The sequence below is a fragment of the Saccostrea echinata genome, unplaced genomic scaffold (assembly GCF_033153115.1).
Source record: "Saccostrea echinata isolate AGI-Se365-2 ecotype Australia unplaced genomic scaffold, CSIRO_AGI_Sech_v1 ptg000009l, whole genome shotgun sequence".
Classification (NCBI taxonomy): Eukaryota; Metazoa; Mollusca; class Bivalvia; order Ostreida; family Ostreidae; genus Saccostrea; species Saccostrea echinata.
The window spans coordinates 21,685,403-21,703,043 of NW_026889758.1; the positions used below are offsets into that span (position 1 = coordinate 21,685,403).

The window sequence follows — 17,641 nt, forward strand, 5'->3', positions numbered from 1 at the left end:
AAATATTTAAAAAGTTATATAGATTCGAAATTTTGCGTAAGTCTGTTCTCGGTTTATGGTCGTTGAGCCAGTGTATACGTTTCCATAACGTCTTTTATTCATAATTTAATTGAAAATTAAACAAGAACAGATATGGGTTACCCCATATCCAAGATATTCGACTTTTAATTCATTCGAATTTTCATTACGCTCAGATGATTTCTAATTAAAAAAAACTATTTACTGATAAAACGTCAGAGATACTCAAGCTGTAGAAAGTCAACTATACAATGGTCATAAATATCCTAAAATGACATAATATTTAGGCTACTGAGTTTCAACATCTTTTGTTGATTAAAATATGCATGTACTAAGGAAACTGCATGTACATATATAACGTTACATGCGTGTAGTGACTTATTATCACAACGTTGCAGATGCCTAAAAAAATAGTTTTAATTTCCCATAGAACATAGACTAAATATAATTAACCGTATAATTTTAAAGATGTATTTAACAGCTCACTCATTTTCAGGAATACTTTAATCCAAATAGCATGTTACAGGCCTGTAGCAACGTTTTCAAAGTGAAAGGGGGGGGGGGCTCCGAAAAAATCCCGCGTACTATGGGCCTGTGCTACATGTGTACCATCTAACTTTCCAATGATAGAATCTTCTGTAAAAATTCGAAACAAGTCCAAGCAAAGATCAAAGATAGCCCAATTTCTTAAATAGCAAAACTATAGATCTATCAAGGGTAGATTTTAATTTATTTTTTAATTTTGTGCTATTAAAGTACTATCACTCAAAGTATAGGCAGATGTTAAAGATGGGTCAACAAGAGTAATCAATGAACTCGTCTAGAGATGCATTGACGGCCGTTGTTAAACGCAAAGTAAAGCGCGAGATCGGTTGCGGCTGTGGAGCGTCACTGAACATTCCTTCGTCATAGAATAAAATCCGACATTTAACACTTTATATAGACTTTGAATATAGAGACGTTTTGAAGATAAACTACATTTTTGTTTCTAGAAATGTTTTTATTTACAAAAATAGTATATTTTCGTGTTTATAAACTGAGTAGATCAATGACCTAGCATCGTTTTAGATAACTCAGCCCCTCTAGCCTAGTCTAAGGCTTGAGTAAAAAACCTGCACTTGTTATGAAACTGGTGTATAGTTCTTCCTCATGTCCGTAGCAAATACTGATACCCATTCTACATGATCTAAGCGTCGCTAGCGAACGGTGCACATACCTGTGCTTGCAAGACCAAATAGACTAGGTTTACACACGTGCGAAGATCCTTTCCGACGAGCTCGGCAAATCACGTTGCTTTGCCGAGAAGTTACGATTGCAGGTGTTTAACCATAGGCCTAATATCCATTCCGTTATTTAAAAAAAAAGAGAGAAAAAAAACACACACACAGTTAATGATTAACATTCTCACTCAAAAGAAAATATAGGGCAATTAACGAACAATAATCATGACAGGTATATAATTGGTGAAAAGATTTATCACTATCAATCGAAGGATGACCTATATATTTTCGTGAAAAAGACTGAGGAGGCAGCGAGCGTAGGAATATGAAAACTTTTTATTTCCTTTTCTGGGGAAAAGTGATTATCTTAAAATCATTTTACGTTAATTTTGTTTTCTTTAACGAATTAAATATACATCATTATTCTTAACATTTGTTGTAATGTTGTATCTACTGATCATGAATGGAACTATTTTCTTCGGAGCAATTGTGTGAAGAGTACCTGACTTTAGTAATATATCTTGAATAGATAATATGCACTGATCGAATATAATAATTAAAAACGTAAGCATGCATATGAGTGTAAGTACATGTATTATTAAATGTGATCCATTGCATATTTTTTTTCAAAACCTTTGAGTAGATGATATCCTTATTCATTTTCATGTGAAGTCTCAATCTTTTTCCTAAAAAAAAAAAAAAAAAAAAAAAAAATAGAACTGTAGACTTGTTTGATCGAAACAAGACCTACACTGTATTGTAACATGACGATAAAAATAGACCTGATAAGACACGAGCGCATGGCCTCCAAAAAAATACAACGGATTGGTAAGTAAAACAGTATTTTATAAAGCTGAATCTACTCTCACGAAATCAAATAAAACAATCAAATGTCATTTGCTCTGAATTCTCACAATTACCAGTAAATCTGTAGCTGAAAAACAGGAACGCCATTGTTGTTCTCTTATCAGTGTATTAAAGAATATTGAGAGTGGAAGATCATAAGTCAAAACATTGGTCTAGTTAGATCGGTCTAGCTTATTTTAAAATAAACGGGCATTCTGGGAGTATTATTGAAACAATAAATGCCCATTTTCAGTCACAACCTTTTTTTTTTAAAACAAATCATTCATTCTTGATATCTCAATTTCAACAGAATACAAGAAACCTCAGAGACATAGTGAGTCAAAATCATATATTACTTTATGATATTTCTATCATAAATCGAGAGTTTTGTTTTTAAAATTATAATCTGGGTATTATGAGCAAGGTTTTGATAAACTCAACTGCAATGTAAAGAAACAAAAGAGTGCAAAATATAAGCGCAGGAAAAGCAAAGGTTATATCTACCGCATCGCTGTTGTTATGGCGATGGTCGGGCGACCACATTTTCTCGCATTATCGGCTGAAAACTTGATCGTCCGACCCTAGTATCTGGCGACGCGGAGCAGTCATATTAATTCCTAGAAACATAGATGATTTTAATTAAACGTTTAAATATTTATAAGTCGGTCAATCGTCGTCCGATCATCGAGCGCAGAGCCGCAGTTTGATTTTCGTTTACGAAAACTCAATACGTAAACGTTGACCGACCGACGACCGACTTAACAAACTGTCTGCGGATGGTCGGGGGTTGGTCGACGGACTATTCAATGACTGCTCCAGTAGACTGATTGATTGATTGTATGTTGTTTTACGTCCCGTTCGAGAATTTTTCACTCATATAGAGACATCACCATATACCGGTGAAGGGCTTCAAATTTTGACCTTTACTCGGCACTCAGGGCCATATTGAGCAGCGAGGGATCTTTATCGTGCCAACGCCTGCCGTGACACGGGGCCTCGGTTTTTAGGGTCTCATCCGAAGGACCCGCAACTTTCACTTCAAAGTGCCGAGCGCATGGCGAAGGAACAGTTGTTACCTATCTTTTATCGACTTAGGTCAGTCGCGGTCGTACGGAAGCCCATTTAGGACCTATCAAAAAATATTTTCGAATTCGATATAACGAATTGTAGAATTTGTTATAACAAATTTAATTCGTTATAACAATTTCTTTGAATTCGTTATAACGATTTTAATCTATTATAATAAATTTGTTGAATTCGTTATAACGAATTCAAAAATTTGTTTTAACGAATTAAAAACGAATTCTAAAATTTGTTATAACAAATTTAATTCGTTATAACGAATTCGAAGATTTGTTATAACGAATTAAATTCGTTAAATCAAATTCAACATTCAGGGCCTAAAGAAAAATGTGTATGAATTCGATATAACGATTTGTCGAATTCATTTTAACGAATTTAGATCACTATAACAAATTAGAGAATTCGTTTTAACGAATTTAATTCGTTATAACAAGTTTCAGAATTCGTTATAACGAATTTAATTCGTTATAACAAAATTTTGAATTTGTTATAACGAATTCAGCAAATTTGTTATAACAGATTAAATTCGTTAAAACAAATTCAAAGAAACTGTTATAATGAATTAAATTCGTTATAACAAATTCGACAGTTCGTTATATTGAATTCAAAAACACATTTTGATAGGTCCTACATGGGCTTCCGTACTGCCGAGATTCGAACTCATGACCTTCCGATCACGGAGCGAGCGCTCTACCGACAGAGCTACCGTGAACGGTTGCTTCAATAGAAGTAATCGGCCACCGACGAAGAAAAAAATTATGCGTGGGCCTGAAGAACACAAAATTGGTCAGTCGAAGAAAAAAGAGGTCAAAATCGGACAGAACTGCTGACTGTCGCCCGATGAATCCCATTTTTGCTTCAAGAACATTTATTGGAAATATCGACCATGTCAACGTCACGTGACTTTTATTTATAGCTAAAACTCGAAAACAACATTGAATTGAAGAGTGCAAAATCTATTCGGATCGTCTTTTCCGAGGATTGTATCAAAATTCTTGGTCTATTGAACCGGAATTCCACTTCTAGGCATTGGTTCAAGAGGTAATATTTTGTGTATCATGTGTTTTTCTAGGTGTGTCTGAATAAACTTATTAAGATGAAGAATAAAAATTGCTGAAAGTAGCACGTTTTAAAAATATCTTTTTACTGTATATAAAAAGTATGAAGGTACGTCAGTTGCCATCTTGAGGTGGTGCCTCGGTTCAAACATGATTTTAATCAATAACTGCACTTTTCCTATCGCCATTTCAGCGATTTTTTAATTTTTATTTTAATGAGTGTATTCAGAAACACCTAGAAAAACACTAATACTCAAAATACACCCTCCTGAAACCAAGCGCCTATGCTTCTAGGGACTTGAGACGGTGTTTTTTTGGGTACGCGTACAATAAGGAGAAAGGAGTGAAGCAATAGAATAATAGATCTACAGTGTATTTCCGGCCTTGACAGACAGTAATTAGTTTTATCTCTGTAAAAGTAGGGTTTTTAGGTTTTGAAACCTGTAGTTTTATAAAACCTGATGGTTTCAAGAATTGAACAAAATTTGCATGGGACACACAGAAATTTTATTTAACCAATTTTCCCTTTTTGCACCACTGTGTCATTTTAAAGATTGCCCAGAAAAAAAAATCGTCGTTCATTTGTAAGGTTTGGCAATTCAATCGACATAATAGTGTTCCACAAAATATAGATATAAAAAAAACTCTACTACACACAGCAGTGTGCCAAATTTTAATCTTATGTTGAAAACTTTGATAAAACAAGATGTGTTCGTGAAACACTGATGCCCTTCGTATGGCAGGTTATGGCGAAGGTTAAAGATTCTCAAATGCAAGTCGAAATCCAGGCCAAAAGATAAAAAATGTTAAATTTGAAAGCCCTAGCTGCAACTGTTCAAAAGTTATGGCGAAGGTTAAAGTTTTTTTTAAAAGTAAATAAAACATCAAGGTCAAGGTCAAAGTTGTTGGTATCCAAAGGAAAGTCTTGTCACAAGGATTACATATGTAAAGTATGAAAGCTCTAGCACCAACCATTCAAAAATTATGGCCAAGGTTAAAGTTTTTCAAAAGTAGGTCAAACTCCTATGTCAAGGTCAAAGGGTCAAAGTGGTTGGTATTTAAAGGAAGGTGATGTCACAAGGATTACATATGTGAAGTATGAAAGCCCTAGCATCAACCATTCAAAAGTTATGGCCATGGTTAAAGTTTTTTCGAAAGTAGGTCAAACTCCTATGTCAAGGTCAAAAGGTCAAAGTGGTTGGTATCCAAAGGAAGGTCTTGTCAAAAGGATTACATATGTGAAGTATGAAAGCCCTAGCTCTAACTGTTCAAAAGTTATGGCCATGGTTAAAGTTTTTCAAAAGTACGTCAAACTCCAAGGTCAAGGTCAAAAGGTCAAAGTTGTTGTCTTCCAAAGGAAGGCCTTGTCACAAAGAATAAACATGTGGCGTTTGAAACCCCAAGCACCAACTGTTCAGAAGTTATGGCCAAGGTTAAAGTCTCATAAAATTTTGCAAAAGTGGGTCAAACTCCAAGGTCAAAAGGTCATATATGATGGTACCCAGAGAAAGGTCTTGTCACTAGGAATACACATGTGAAATATGAAAGTCATAGCTCCAACCAATCAAAAGTTATGGGCAAGGTTAAAGTTGACAACAGACAGACAGACAAACAGATAAACAGACAAACAGGTAAACAGACAGACAGGACAAAAACAATATACCCCCGGGATCTTTCGATCCAGGGGCATAAAAATAATATATACGTATCATAATTCAATATTATAATCCCCGTATTCACACCTATTTCATAGATAAGCTAGGTTTATTAAGTAAGCCAGGCTCAGATAAACTTAAATCCCACTTGAGCTGAGCTCACGTAACCCTAACCTGTGGTTTACACTAAAAATTAAACTGGTTTATATAAACTGCAGTGAATCTCATGTTTTGTCAGCATTTGATTTAAAATTACCAGAGAATTCAACAGTAAACACAGGATTAAGACAAGAATAACATATCTTTGTAGAGAAACTTTATTCCATCACTGAAAATTTCTTATTAGGAGAGTTTTCTTATTTGAACAGGTAACACTGGCTCTTATTATCATCCTCACTAAATATGACAAAGGCCAATTCCACTGCATAAATTTTACAATATAGAAAAAGACACAATTCAAGGGAGAAGATCTAGAATTTCGTATTAGTGGTGAAGGGGAGTTCTATATTCACCCATTCACCCTAAATGTTGGTTTCCTTTTTACATATACGTGTACATATATTTGCATGATTTCTCTTATAACTTAGAGAGAGGGATCTGTCTTTCCTGAGAAAGGACTCAAAGGCATTCTTGGATTAATTGACACTACATAAATTTAATAAAAACTATGTATGCAATACATGAATTTCTGACCCTGACCTTTGACCTTTTGACCTCAAAATCCATAGTTTTTTTTTCTAAATTATATTAACTAACGGTATAAAATTTCAATGCAAATCCTAAAAGAGAACGAAAGTTATCACCAGCAAACCATTTTTTGCAATATATGAATTTATGACCTTGACCTTTGACCTATTGACCTCAAAATCAATTGGGGTCCTTTTTAGGCCACAGAGAGTTGTGACATAAAATTTCATTCCAAGATCCCTAAGGCTTTTTGAGATATCGACCGGAAACGAAACTGTTAATCACAGACAGAATGTATGAATTTCTGGCCTGATCTTTGACCTTTTGGCCTCAAAATAAATAGGGATCTTTTTTAAGACATTGAGAGCTATGATATAAAATTTCATTGAAAACGATTAAAAAAAACTAAAGTTATCATCTGGAAACCATTGTTTGCAATGTGTGATTTTCTGACCTTGAACTATGACCTTTTGACCTCTAAATCAATAGGGGCCTAATTCTTTTTGCCACAAGGAGTTGATTAAAAAAAACAGCGTTTTTAGATATAGTACGGAAACGAAAGTGTTCCACACAGACAGAATATATGAATTTCTTAACTTGAACCTTTGACTTCAATGGGGTTCTTTTTTAGGCCATAGGGAGTTGTGATATAAAATTCATTGCAAAAGCTCAAAGGCTTTTTGAGATGTCTGGAAACGAAATACTTACACACAGACCAAATGATAGACGAACGGACAGACAGACCAAATTAATATCTCCCACTTTCAGTGAGAGAGGGGGACAAAAAACAAACAAAACAAACACACACACCCTCTCAAACACACTCACCCTCTCAAACACCCAACATGCACACACACACATAGAGGAAAATGGAATTTTAACTTCATTAAGGTTTTTAATGCTTTTAGTTCCATAATTTCAAAAGAAAAGGCTTATTCCATGAAACCTTAGTTTGATGTGTAATTGGCTTTGCTGCAAAGTATTGTAATTCACCAAATCTTAAACCAATATTTGTTTGTTCAACGTAAAAAAATCTGGAAAACATTATTTTCATTCATTTCCAGTCAATAAGCCATTACTTTAAATGTCAAAAGAAAAAATGCAGGCAAAGTTACCGATCATATCACTGAAGTATATTGATACTTATTATTTTTAAGGGAAATAGACGAGTGCTTCCTTTGTAACAATATATAACGATGATCCTCTTCGCCTTATTTCTTATTTTCTGGCATTTTCCGGACAAAGGTAATTGATTGAAACGTTGCTTTATGGCAATGAGTTTGATTTACTTAAATATCTCTAGGAGAGATAAGCTACCACTTCTATTTTACACTTGTGCATATGAAAATGAGAGTTTTAATTACATGTATGACTGTTTTAGCTGAGATGTCAATTTCCTGCTATTTCTGCCAAGGGCAACCAGCGTCTTTATGTTTACAGAAAAAAGTAACATGTGCGTCAGATCACGTAAGTATAGAATCGGCAACGTAATTCACTAGATAGTATGCAGTTCAAGTATATCATTGAGGGAGTCAGCAAGACTCCAGTTCCCCAAGAGCAAGTTTATTTCCACAGGCGAAGTCGATGGAAATACATGTAGGCTTGCTTGAGGGAAACTGGAATCTTGCTGACTTCCTCAGAGATATACTTCAACTGTTTCATTTTACCTATACAGAAAATTAGACCATTTAACTCGTAAAGTGTTGCATTTCTGTTTTTTACGCAATACAATTATAAGGTGTCCAATGGAAATATAGGTTACCCAGAATGTATACTAATGAAAGGCATTGCATTTGAATTAATGATCTATTAGGCCACGCCTTCTTATACTCGTATGTATCTGTAACTGAGCGGCTAATGAATATTAAGGATTTTATTTGGAACATGTCGGAACTTTTCATATGATTAAAAGAAATTGCGAGATGTTCCAAATATAGGTGAGTATCAGTTCATCAAACTTTTGTAGGAAGTCAGTCTTTTTTACGGTGATTTTCAGGGAATCAGCAAAATATACCGATTTACTCTTATTTAGTGAAAAATCAGTAGAGGTATAATAACATTGAGTATCGACTGTTGGGTTAATTTCGCAAGGACACAATTACAATATACTTTATTCTCATCATAACTGAAAATCAGAGTAGAAAAAATACATGTGTATATGGTGTACAAACGATATAATAAAAAAACAACAAAAAACATAAAATACCGAGGAAGGGATAACAGACTGTAACTAACCGAGAGAGCCAACTCTCTCAATTATATTACTTAACAATTTATAAATTTTACCAAGTTAATTCTTATTTGTTACATTGAAAAGCGTTTCAAATTTCAAAATATTTGTATTCGATTAATAATAACTCTTGAGTTCTTTATAGATACATCGGTGCATCCCCAATTTCATTGCAATTACATAATTTACACATGGTGCAATGGCAATGACGCAACGGCGCAATATTGCGATAACGATACTGCGATGGCGATAGTTTAAGACGATGGTGCGATAGCACGATGGAACAATATAGCGAGCATTGTGGCATCGTCATTGTACCATCACACCATAGCGTTATCGTCATCGTACCGTCGCTTCATAACACTACCACTCCACTGCACTCTCGTCATATCATCATCGCCCCAAAGGGTATTGTGCGTCATTGCACCATCGACCCTAACCTCGATAAAGTGAAGGTGCTATATAGTGAACTACGCCAAATCCGGATTCCATTTATAAAGGAGTTAAGAAATGGAATAAAGCTATAAATGCATAAGTAATGTAGACTAAACTATGTAAATACGTAAGTAAGGCTTTCTTCCATTGATTATACATTTCTTTGAAAATGATTTCCTATGTATGTTTCTCAGATGTGTTTTATGGAGTCGATAACTTCCAGTAGAAATGAGACTTTGTTTGTGGCGGGATGTCGAACTAGGAAAGTGAGTATTATCTAGGGAATGAAAGTAACCTTTAAATCCATGGAAAAAAGAAGGGTTTTATATTTGTAATTTCTTAAATGTGTAAATTGGAATCTGTACTATTACAATTTATTTATTATAACAATCAACTCAACTTGAAAAGTGTAGAATGTTAATGCAAGCTATGTCGATTCGTACAGTTGCAATTTGTTTGACGTACTTAACATTATCATTTATCGCCTGTCAAATTATGTAGGTTACATGTACTTACAATAAAAGATAAATTGTAAAAAAAAAAAGTACAATTTACAATCTCCAAATCAAAGGGAAAAAACAAAAACTAAATGAAAAAAAATTGGAAAAAAGTTTGGATTTCTTTTAACCCTTTGAATACATATTTGTAAATCAGGGAGTCGTAACATAAAGGGTACTTAAGTCTAAGATGCTTAATAAGGACTTTAAAAATACAATCTTAGTCTTAAGACCGTATAACTGGAAGCGTGGTAAGATTTGACAATCTTAGCAAAACTTAGGCGGCCGGTAGAGGTGACCTAAGTATGTATTAACTATCCCATGCACAAAATGTTGAATTTCGTCTTTAAAATTGGTCCTAAGAATGCGCCTATGTCATACTTATGACTCTACTTAAGTCAAAAACTTAGCAAGCTTTATGTTACGAGCCCCTGAGCAATACTTCTATAATAGTTTGTCATCAGTAGTTCGTCTTTCTTTTATGCTTTCATGCTTTTATGAAAGCACAGTTGATAAGCATAGAAAAGTGTGGTACATACTGCAGTACTAGTATGAAAAACGAAAAATGCTGATGATACAAGTTCCATCTTGTTAAAAGTTATGTTCATGGATGGTCTCCCCTGTCGGCAGACGATCAATCGTAGACCAATGTGCCCAATGCTGCGATGCTACGTCATCACCACTTTGTAATGGACGTCTATGTAAATTCAATGGTAAATCAAAATGACTCATTATTTAGATATGGCAGAATTGATATACATATTTAAATTCTAATTAATCAAGTAAGGAGAACTTCTTTCATCTTTTCTTTGATAAGAAAAAGGTAAATGCCGGGTGTGCTCTGGACTCCATTCTGATGCGCATACCTGTCCAATCTCAAAGTGTGCAGACAACGAGGTACATATAATTATGCCGTTTTTTTCTTTAAGGTTCATTGACCCTCTGATAAGAGAGATAACTCTCAGTGGAATTATTGTTCCTTCACATAATTGTCAAGTTTAATTGTCATTTCTGTCAAATTTGGCCCCACGATGTATGCTGAAATTGTAAATGGGAATTTTGAATTGATTATTAATTAAAATACTTTTTGAAAATTATTAGCTAAACTTAGCTAACAACCGTAAGACATATCATATCTATGAACTAATATTTTAATGAACACGATGCCTTTGACTTATTTTAGATGTGTTTTACTGGAACTAGATTTATAGGAGGAACCAAGTTAAGAGTGTTTGGCTGTGAAAGTACGCATGTAAGTTTATTCAAGGATTTTTATATAATTAACACGACACTTTTAACGTGTCTTATGATGGTTAATTCAGAGCTCCTTTAGACCTCTCTCCTGCTATGAATCTGAGTCAATGTTACCGACTTTTCGTTTATCCTGAATGAAAAGTATGACGGCCATCGGCATTATATCTATAATCTCTACACCACAACCACTATAAGGGTGAAAGGGGTTAATGTGTGATAGTGAATTTTATCGTTATCCTCCCTTGCAATACAGATGTGTGTAGCTCTGGCCAAAGCCATTGCTGCCGTTCCTCCTGGGCGACGTAACGTTGATGGCGACCATGGTCTACACACGTGTGATGCATGCTGCATCGGAAACGATTGTAACGTCAGAGAGTGCGAGGACCTTGCCACCGGTAGATAATTATTTTTGTTTAAGCTCAACACTTTATATCGGTACCTTTCTACAGCTTTTTGTCTATGCTTCAGTCTTTTCTTTTGATAAAAGATCTTTTTTTTTCAGAGATGCCTCTTTTACTAAATATGACTCAGGTTACTGGATAACAACTGTATACTTTAATGTTAATATACATTCATATACTTTCATTATATGGTAATAAAAAAATTAAAATCAGGATAATTTTATTGTCTATTTCATTTAATTCTATTTATATCCACAATATGCTTAGGAAATACCATTCATTTACCATTTTGATATGATGATGCCGAGTTTTTAAAATTAGTTAATCAAACAAATCAGAATATCGTAAGTGGAGATTGCGTTATAATAGATCTATGTGAGATTCATATAGTTGAACTTCCTGAAGACTGATATCTCAAATACCATAGATACGTCGAAGTCATCAAGAAATTACTTCTTCTCTTTGTATTTATCCTCAATATCTCGAACCCTTGGGGATCTGGGAGTTTTTTTTTTTCATTAAGTTCGAGATATCGAGGTTTGACTTTAAATACTACTGATGTATTGAGTCAAGCGTAAGCGTCCACTTTGGGTCGCAAACAATTCTTTGCACTAAGTATATCAGTAGTCTTAACACCGTAGAATTTTCATGGAAGAAAGACTTAGTTTACTTCATAACTTATATGATTCTTTGGAAAATGGATAACCCAGTTACACCCATACTATCAATTAGCTTTTTTTTTTTTTAGAGGAAGTGATTTCGGTTTACAACTTTGAAGGTCAAACTTATTGCAACACAGTTGATCGGACTATATATATATATATATATATATATATATATATATATATATATATATATATATATATATATATATAATTAAGAATCAATTCTTATTTAACAGAGCCAAAATTTAGGGAACCTGGTCTCTCAACTGGCTTCATAATTTCTTAAATAATATGAATTCTATGGAAGATTGTGCAAGGCGATGGACCAAACATGAAAAAGAAGATCTTGACACTTTGTCAGATTGGATTAAAAGTATCAGATGGATGTTGAGATTTCGCATTAAGGGATTTAGGGGCAATATGAAAACCATCTATCCTTCTGTCTTCAATAATTCAGAAGTGAAAAAAGAATTAGATAGATTACATGATCAACATGTACTTGTCCCTGCTGACAAAGCAGATAGCAACATTGTTTGTAAGTTCATTATTTTAACTGTATTTTAGAAAAACTGGGATTTAATTCTACAAGTGGTAATCCAACTTATATCCATAGCTCCCTTTCAAAGAAGGAAATTTTTCAAAATCATATATCAGTTTTCAATATTTTTTAATTTTCCCTACAATCAAAATGAATTGGAATTGCCATACCTATACTGGATACCCAAACTTCGTAAAAATCGTTACAAACTGAAACAAAATACATAAATACATCCAATAAATGTTCTACCAGGCCTCTTTCTTTACTCCTCACTAAAATATTAACAGCAGTGAAGGAGAAACTTTAGGGGTACTATACAACAATGTATTCGAGAAGTTGCGTAAATCAGATGCAGATAGAAACGACGTTAATGGTATCCTTAAAACAAAGCTTTGTGATAAACGTGATGACTTCAACTTTTCTATCGTCAACTTCCGTAACTTATGAAATAATATAATGTTAAATCGATAAGCAAGAACATGCTCCACGTACAAACAATTTCTAAAAAAAAGGCCAGCTATTGACAAACAAGTTGATGAAGCAAGGATATCAACAGTCTCATTTAAAGTCACCATTTCGCAAGTTCTATGGTCGATACAATGACCTTGTCAGCAAATACAATCTATATTTAAGTCGAATGCTGACTGACGTTTTTCATACTAATTGTTAGGCCATTTTTTACTCACTGAATTGTCTAAGGATTCTTCCGTTTGCCCGATCATGACAATGCACACACGGCAGGTGTGGCCGGTCGACAGGGGATGCTTACTCCTCCATGGCGCCTGATTCCACCTATGTCGGCGTTTGCTCTGCTCCCTATTTGTATTGTTTCAATGGACTTTTGAGCTTGATTGCTGTTCGTTATCTCCATATTTCATACATTATACGGAAAAGCCGTTTTGACAGAGAAAAGTTAAAGGTGTTGAGAGGAAAAAAATTGACAAATTAATTTTAAAACAAAATTGTTATATTTTTGCAAATATTTAAAAGGGTCAGATTTGAATTAAATTGAGAGAAAACAAATGCACATTTTAGTGTTCCATTTTGTATTCTTGCGCCGTAATAAGGTTTAGAGTGTGTTCAAAGGGGGTTAAATATTTCAGATTTCCAAAGAATTTAAACAAAGAAGAATATACATTGAATGTACATGTAAATATAAAAGATTGGGTAAATCAATATAGCAAGTACCTTAATTAGAGAAAATCAGTTTTATTGACTTTTTCCTAAACAAATCAATCAGGAGTTTGTTACATTGGCCAATTATTTTTTTTAAAATTTTTATTTATTTATTTATTTTTGATATTATATTTTTGAAATTTATGGTATATTTTTTGTACTTTAAGAAAGTAAATGTCAAAGGAAGTCGATTACAGACCCCTTTATATGTTTATCCCCGGTCCAACACACTTACACAGACAAACCGACAGAGAGAGAGAGAGAGAGGTAGGAAGCACCAGCCTTTTAACTCCACTGAAGAAAGAAGAGAAGGGTCTCAGTTACATTTACATCGCTTGATTTTGCTAAACCACTGTATCTAAATCAAATGCAAGTTATAATATCAGAAAATATAAGAACTCAAATGAACTGGTTATATATTGATGCATATGAAGTAGAAATGCTTTCCGTGCCATATCTGCAAGTTAAAGAAGAAGGTTTAATAAATCTTGTAGAAAAAGTAAGCTGCATAAGGCATTTCATAATCAGATTTTTTTCCACGTAATAAAATTTAATTTTTCAAATATGCGCATTGGTTTTAGATATAGTTATAGAATTATGAATTTCATATTTTATCTCAAAGATTTGATGTCAAATTGAATAGACTAAAAATATTTAGGATGACAGTTATTGTTCTCTTCAACAATTTTAAGAAGAGCTTTTATATTCTGAGAGGAGCCGACTGTTTGTGTGTCTGCGTGTGTAAACTCTACAATAGAAAAACTGTGCCAAAATTTACAAGACTTTCCTTTTTTTATGGAGTACTACAAAATATGAGAGATAATTATGGTTTACACAGAAAAAAAATAATAACTTCGAGATTTTCGTTTTTAATACCTTTTCTTTTATAACACTTTGACCCTCTCTTAAACAAAAGGCCCATTGGCCACAGAGCTCACCCAAATCACTTTAGTCCTGCTGTTTTTTTTTCTTCAGGAGAATGTTTTTTTTTTAATTTTCCTTTTTAATTTCTTAAAATTTTTGACTCCATATCTAGCTCTAAGGGAGCTATGATGTAATTAAAGTTGCCTATATTCCCTATATATTCCAATGTGAAAGTTCTATCGTCTATTGTGGCCCCACCCTACCTCTGGGTGTCATGATTTGAACAAATTTATATGAACACTACCTGAGAATTCTTATGAATTATTGTGACTATTCATGGCTTTCTGTTCTTGAGAAGAAAATATCTTAATATTTTTCACTGATCTGCAATCTTTGGAGACCATTTTACAAAAAAAAACAACAAACAAACTTGCAAGTAAGAGCAAAATGTAATTATGCAAATAGCTTTCTAGTAATTTTGCACGTAACTTTCGTTACTTTAATTTGAAAATGGTATTAATCAATTTTAAAAGAGTTTTCAAATATATAAATTTTTTTTTTATAATTTTATGCATTATTTTTAACAAAATAATTTTGCAAGATTTTACATTCAACTTCAGTTTTTGGTCTTAGATATAGTTTTTTTTTTTTTTTTTTTTTTTTTTTTTTTTTTTTTTTGTAAAACAAGGCCCAGGTCTTCCAATAATCTGTTGGAATTCTCATTGGTACTAAGAAATTCTCGGCGATACTTTTTTATGAAGAAAACTTTATTTAAAAACTTCTACTTTTCATGTCGAAGTCTTGCTCTGACTTTCATTAGATATATCAATTAATTAACAATACCCACTTTCATTCATAGGTAGATTAGATATATCCCACTACAGAGAGTCTATCAGAATATACGTGTACACTTTCTACAACTGTGTTTATGTATATTATCAATACGAAAATTAAAGTGTTTTTGGTTTTTTTTGTTTTTGTTTTTGTTTTTTTTTTTTTTATATATATACATTTTTAATCAGTTACTTTTTTTCTTATTTCTTTTCTTATTTCTTTCAGTGAAAATGATACTTTATCAAGAACATACATTTGAACTAAATCCAAAACATATTAATGTAATAAATTGTCACAAAGGAGACCATGGCAGAGATAAAGGATAGAGGTCAAAAAGGTTCCAGCTTTGATCCTCAGATTTACACAAGATTTATCGAAATTATTGCAATCTCTAATTCACAGATAAGGTTAGGATGAAATCATTGAAAATTTGAGGAAATGCCAATTTTGACTTATATTAACCTTCAGAGAGAATCTAGTGCAATTTAATGTGCACGAAACAGATGTTGTAAAAATGGATCATAATATTTTGTAGGATTTGTATTGTTTTTCTTTTAAGTTTAAAAACATTTCTAATTTTCATGAATATATTTTTTTCAATTCAGTATATAATATAATTGTTCTATATATTTTATAAATATTAATCTTATTTATTTAATTTTGATTTGATATATATAATTGTTCTATATATTTTATAAATATTAATCTCATTTATTTATTTAAATTTGATTTGATATATATAATTGTTCTATATATTCAATAATTATCAATCTTATCTATTCATTTAATTCTGATTTGATTATATTTTTGGTAACAACTCAGGGTCCTCGTGATCCTTTGTTTCACGGCGATACAATCCTCTCGGACTCGCTCCGTGGAAAATGCATTCAGTCCAGGTAAATACTCTCATAAAATGAATTTTCTCCAATTTTATTTTGCGTACTGCAGTAATTCAATTCATGAGATTTGGCGATCTGTTAGTATCGTTCGTTACAATTGTAATAATTACTGTACAAGAGAAAGGCTTTAAAGCTAATCTAACCAGTATTTTATTTACGAATTGTCAGCATTCATTAAGTACAGTGTATATGAAAATGCAAAATAGCAACCCCATTTCATAAAATTTGGAAATTCATAAAGGGATCTGAAAAAAATCTGAATGATTAGTAATTATTTTTAAAAAAAAAACTTTCAGAAGTAAAATAACCAGTGTAGTAAATACATGTATATATTGTTATGTACTGCAGTTGATTCTGGTCCTTCCAAAACATCCGAAAAGGACAAACACATCAACAAAAACAATGACATCCCCAGGCTGTTGGAGATGGAGGGAGGCGGGGTCTCAACAACGCCACCTGTAATAATTCCTATTGAATTAGAGGAATCTGGGTTAAACAGGAAGGTGCTGGGACTGCCGGGATGGGAGTACTTTATGGTTTCTCTGGTTGTAGTGGCTGCTGTTGGAGTTGGAGGAAGTGTCGCAATCGTCTGCAAAAAGTGTTGCGGGATAGCGGGCAGAGGAGTTACTGGAAAAAGTGAAAATCACGGTGAAGGACAAATTGGAACATCTTCTTAACTGTCTTATTTTAATTTGTATTATCGTTGTGTGGGGAATAAATTTGGGGAGGGGTCATATTGGTTTTAACCGCATTTGATTCTGTACAATACGATTATATATTTATATGCTATAAGTGGGCTCAAAAGGACAGTTAATCAGTTTATACAAGCGCTGAAATAGCACCAAATACTGGTTTGATTTGGACACGTTATATTTTTCATGATCAAATATGGTGTGGATTAGGATATATTTAATTTTTACTGAAAAAAATTAAGTTGACTGAAGAACTGATGTTTTTGTAAGGTCGGACTCTTTACTTTTTAATTACTTTGAAGTTTATAATGAAAAAAAAATATAGAGGAAATGAAAAAAAAGTGTTTTATCTTGTTTGATTTTCTTACTCTACATGTTTATTTATTTGAGGATTTAGAAATAAAATTAGTTTACCCCCCCCCCCAACCCGAAAAATATAGGAAATGCATAATCCTTATTGCGATTTTTGTGAATGACGAGGTCCTTGTGGAACTATTGCAAGACATGAGCTTTCTGTTAACTTCATTGTCCGAATAATACATCGGAGGGAAGGTCTAGAGAACATGCGCATTAACTTGCTCATAATGCG

At 33.1% G+C, this 17,641-nt stretch overlaps 1 protein-coding gene across 1 annotated transcript; it reads left to right on the top strand.

The window, feature by feature from the left end:
- The first annotated feature begins 7,952 nt into the window (after nt 1–7,952).
- On the top strand, nt 7,953–11,526 carry LOC133182531 (uncharacterized). The gene is made up of 7 exons (XM_061317377.1): nt 7,953–8,034; nt 9,427–9,498; nt 10,328–10,442; nt 10,547–10,626; nt 10,913–10,981; nt 11,237–11,378; nt 11,486–11,526. The coding sequence occupies exons 1-7, from the start codon at nt 7,954–7,956 to the stop codon at nt 11,524–11,526; spliced, it is 600 nt and encodes a 199-aa protein (XP_061173361.1). The 5' UTR covers nt 7,953.
- The last annotated feature ends 6,115 nt before the right edge of the window (nt 11,527–17,641 follow it).

Excerpts from the sequence above, each read along its gene's own strand:
- LOC133182531 (XM_061317377.1), top strand. The coding sequence starts at position 7,954 with ATGTCAATTTCCTGCTATTTCTGCCAAGGGCAACCAGCGTCTTTATGT. Across the intron at positions 10,982-11,236 it reads TTGGCTGTGAAAGTACGCAT|ATGTGTGTAGCTCTGGCCAA; the intron begins GTAAGTTTATTC and ends CTTGCAATACAG. Across the intron at positions 11,379-11,485 it reads GTGCGAGGACCTTGCCACCG|AGATGCCTCTTTTACTAAAT; the intron begins GTAGATAATTAT and ends TTTTTTTTTCAG.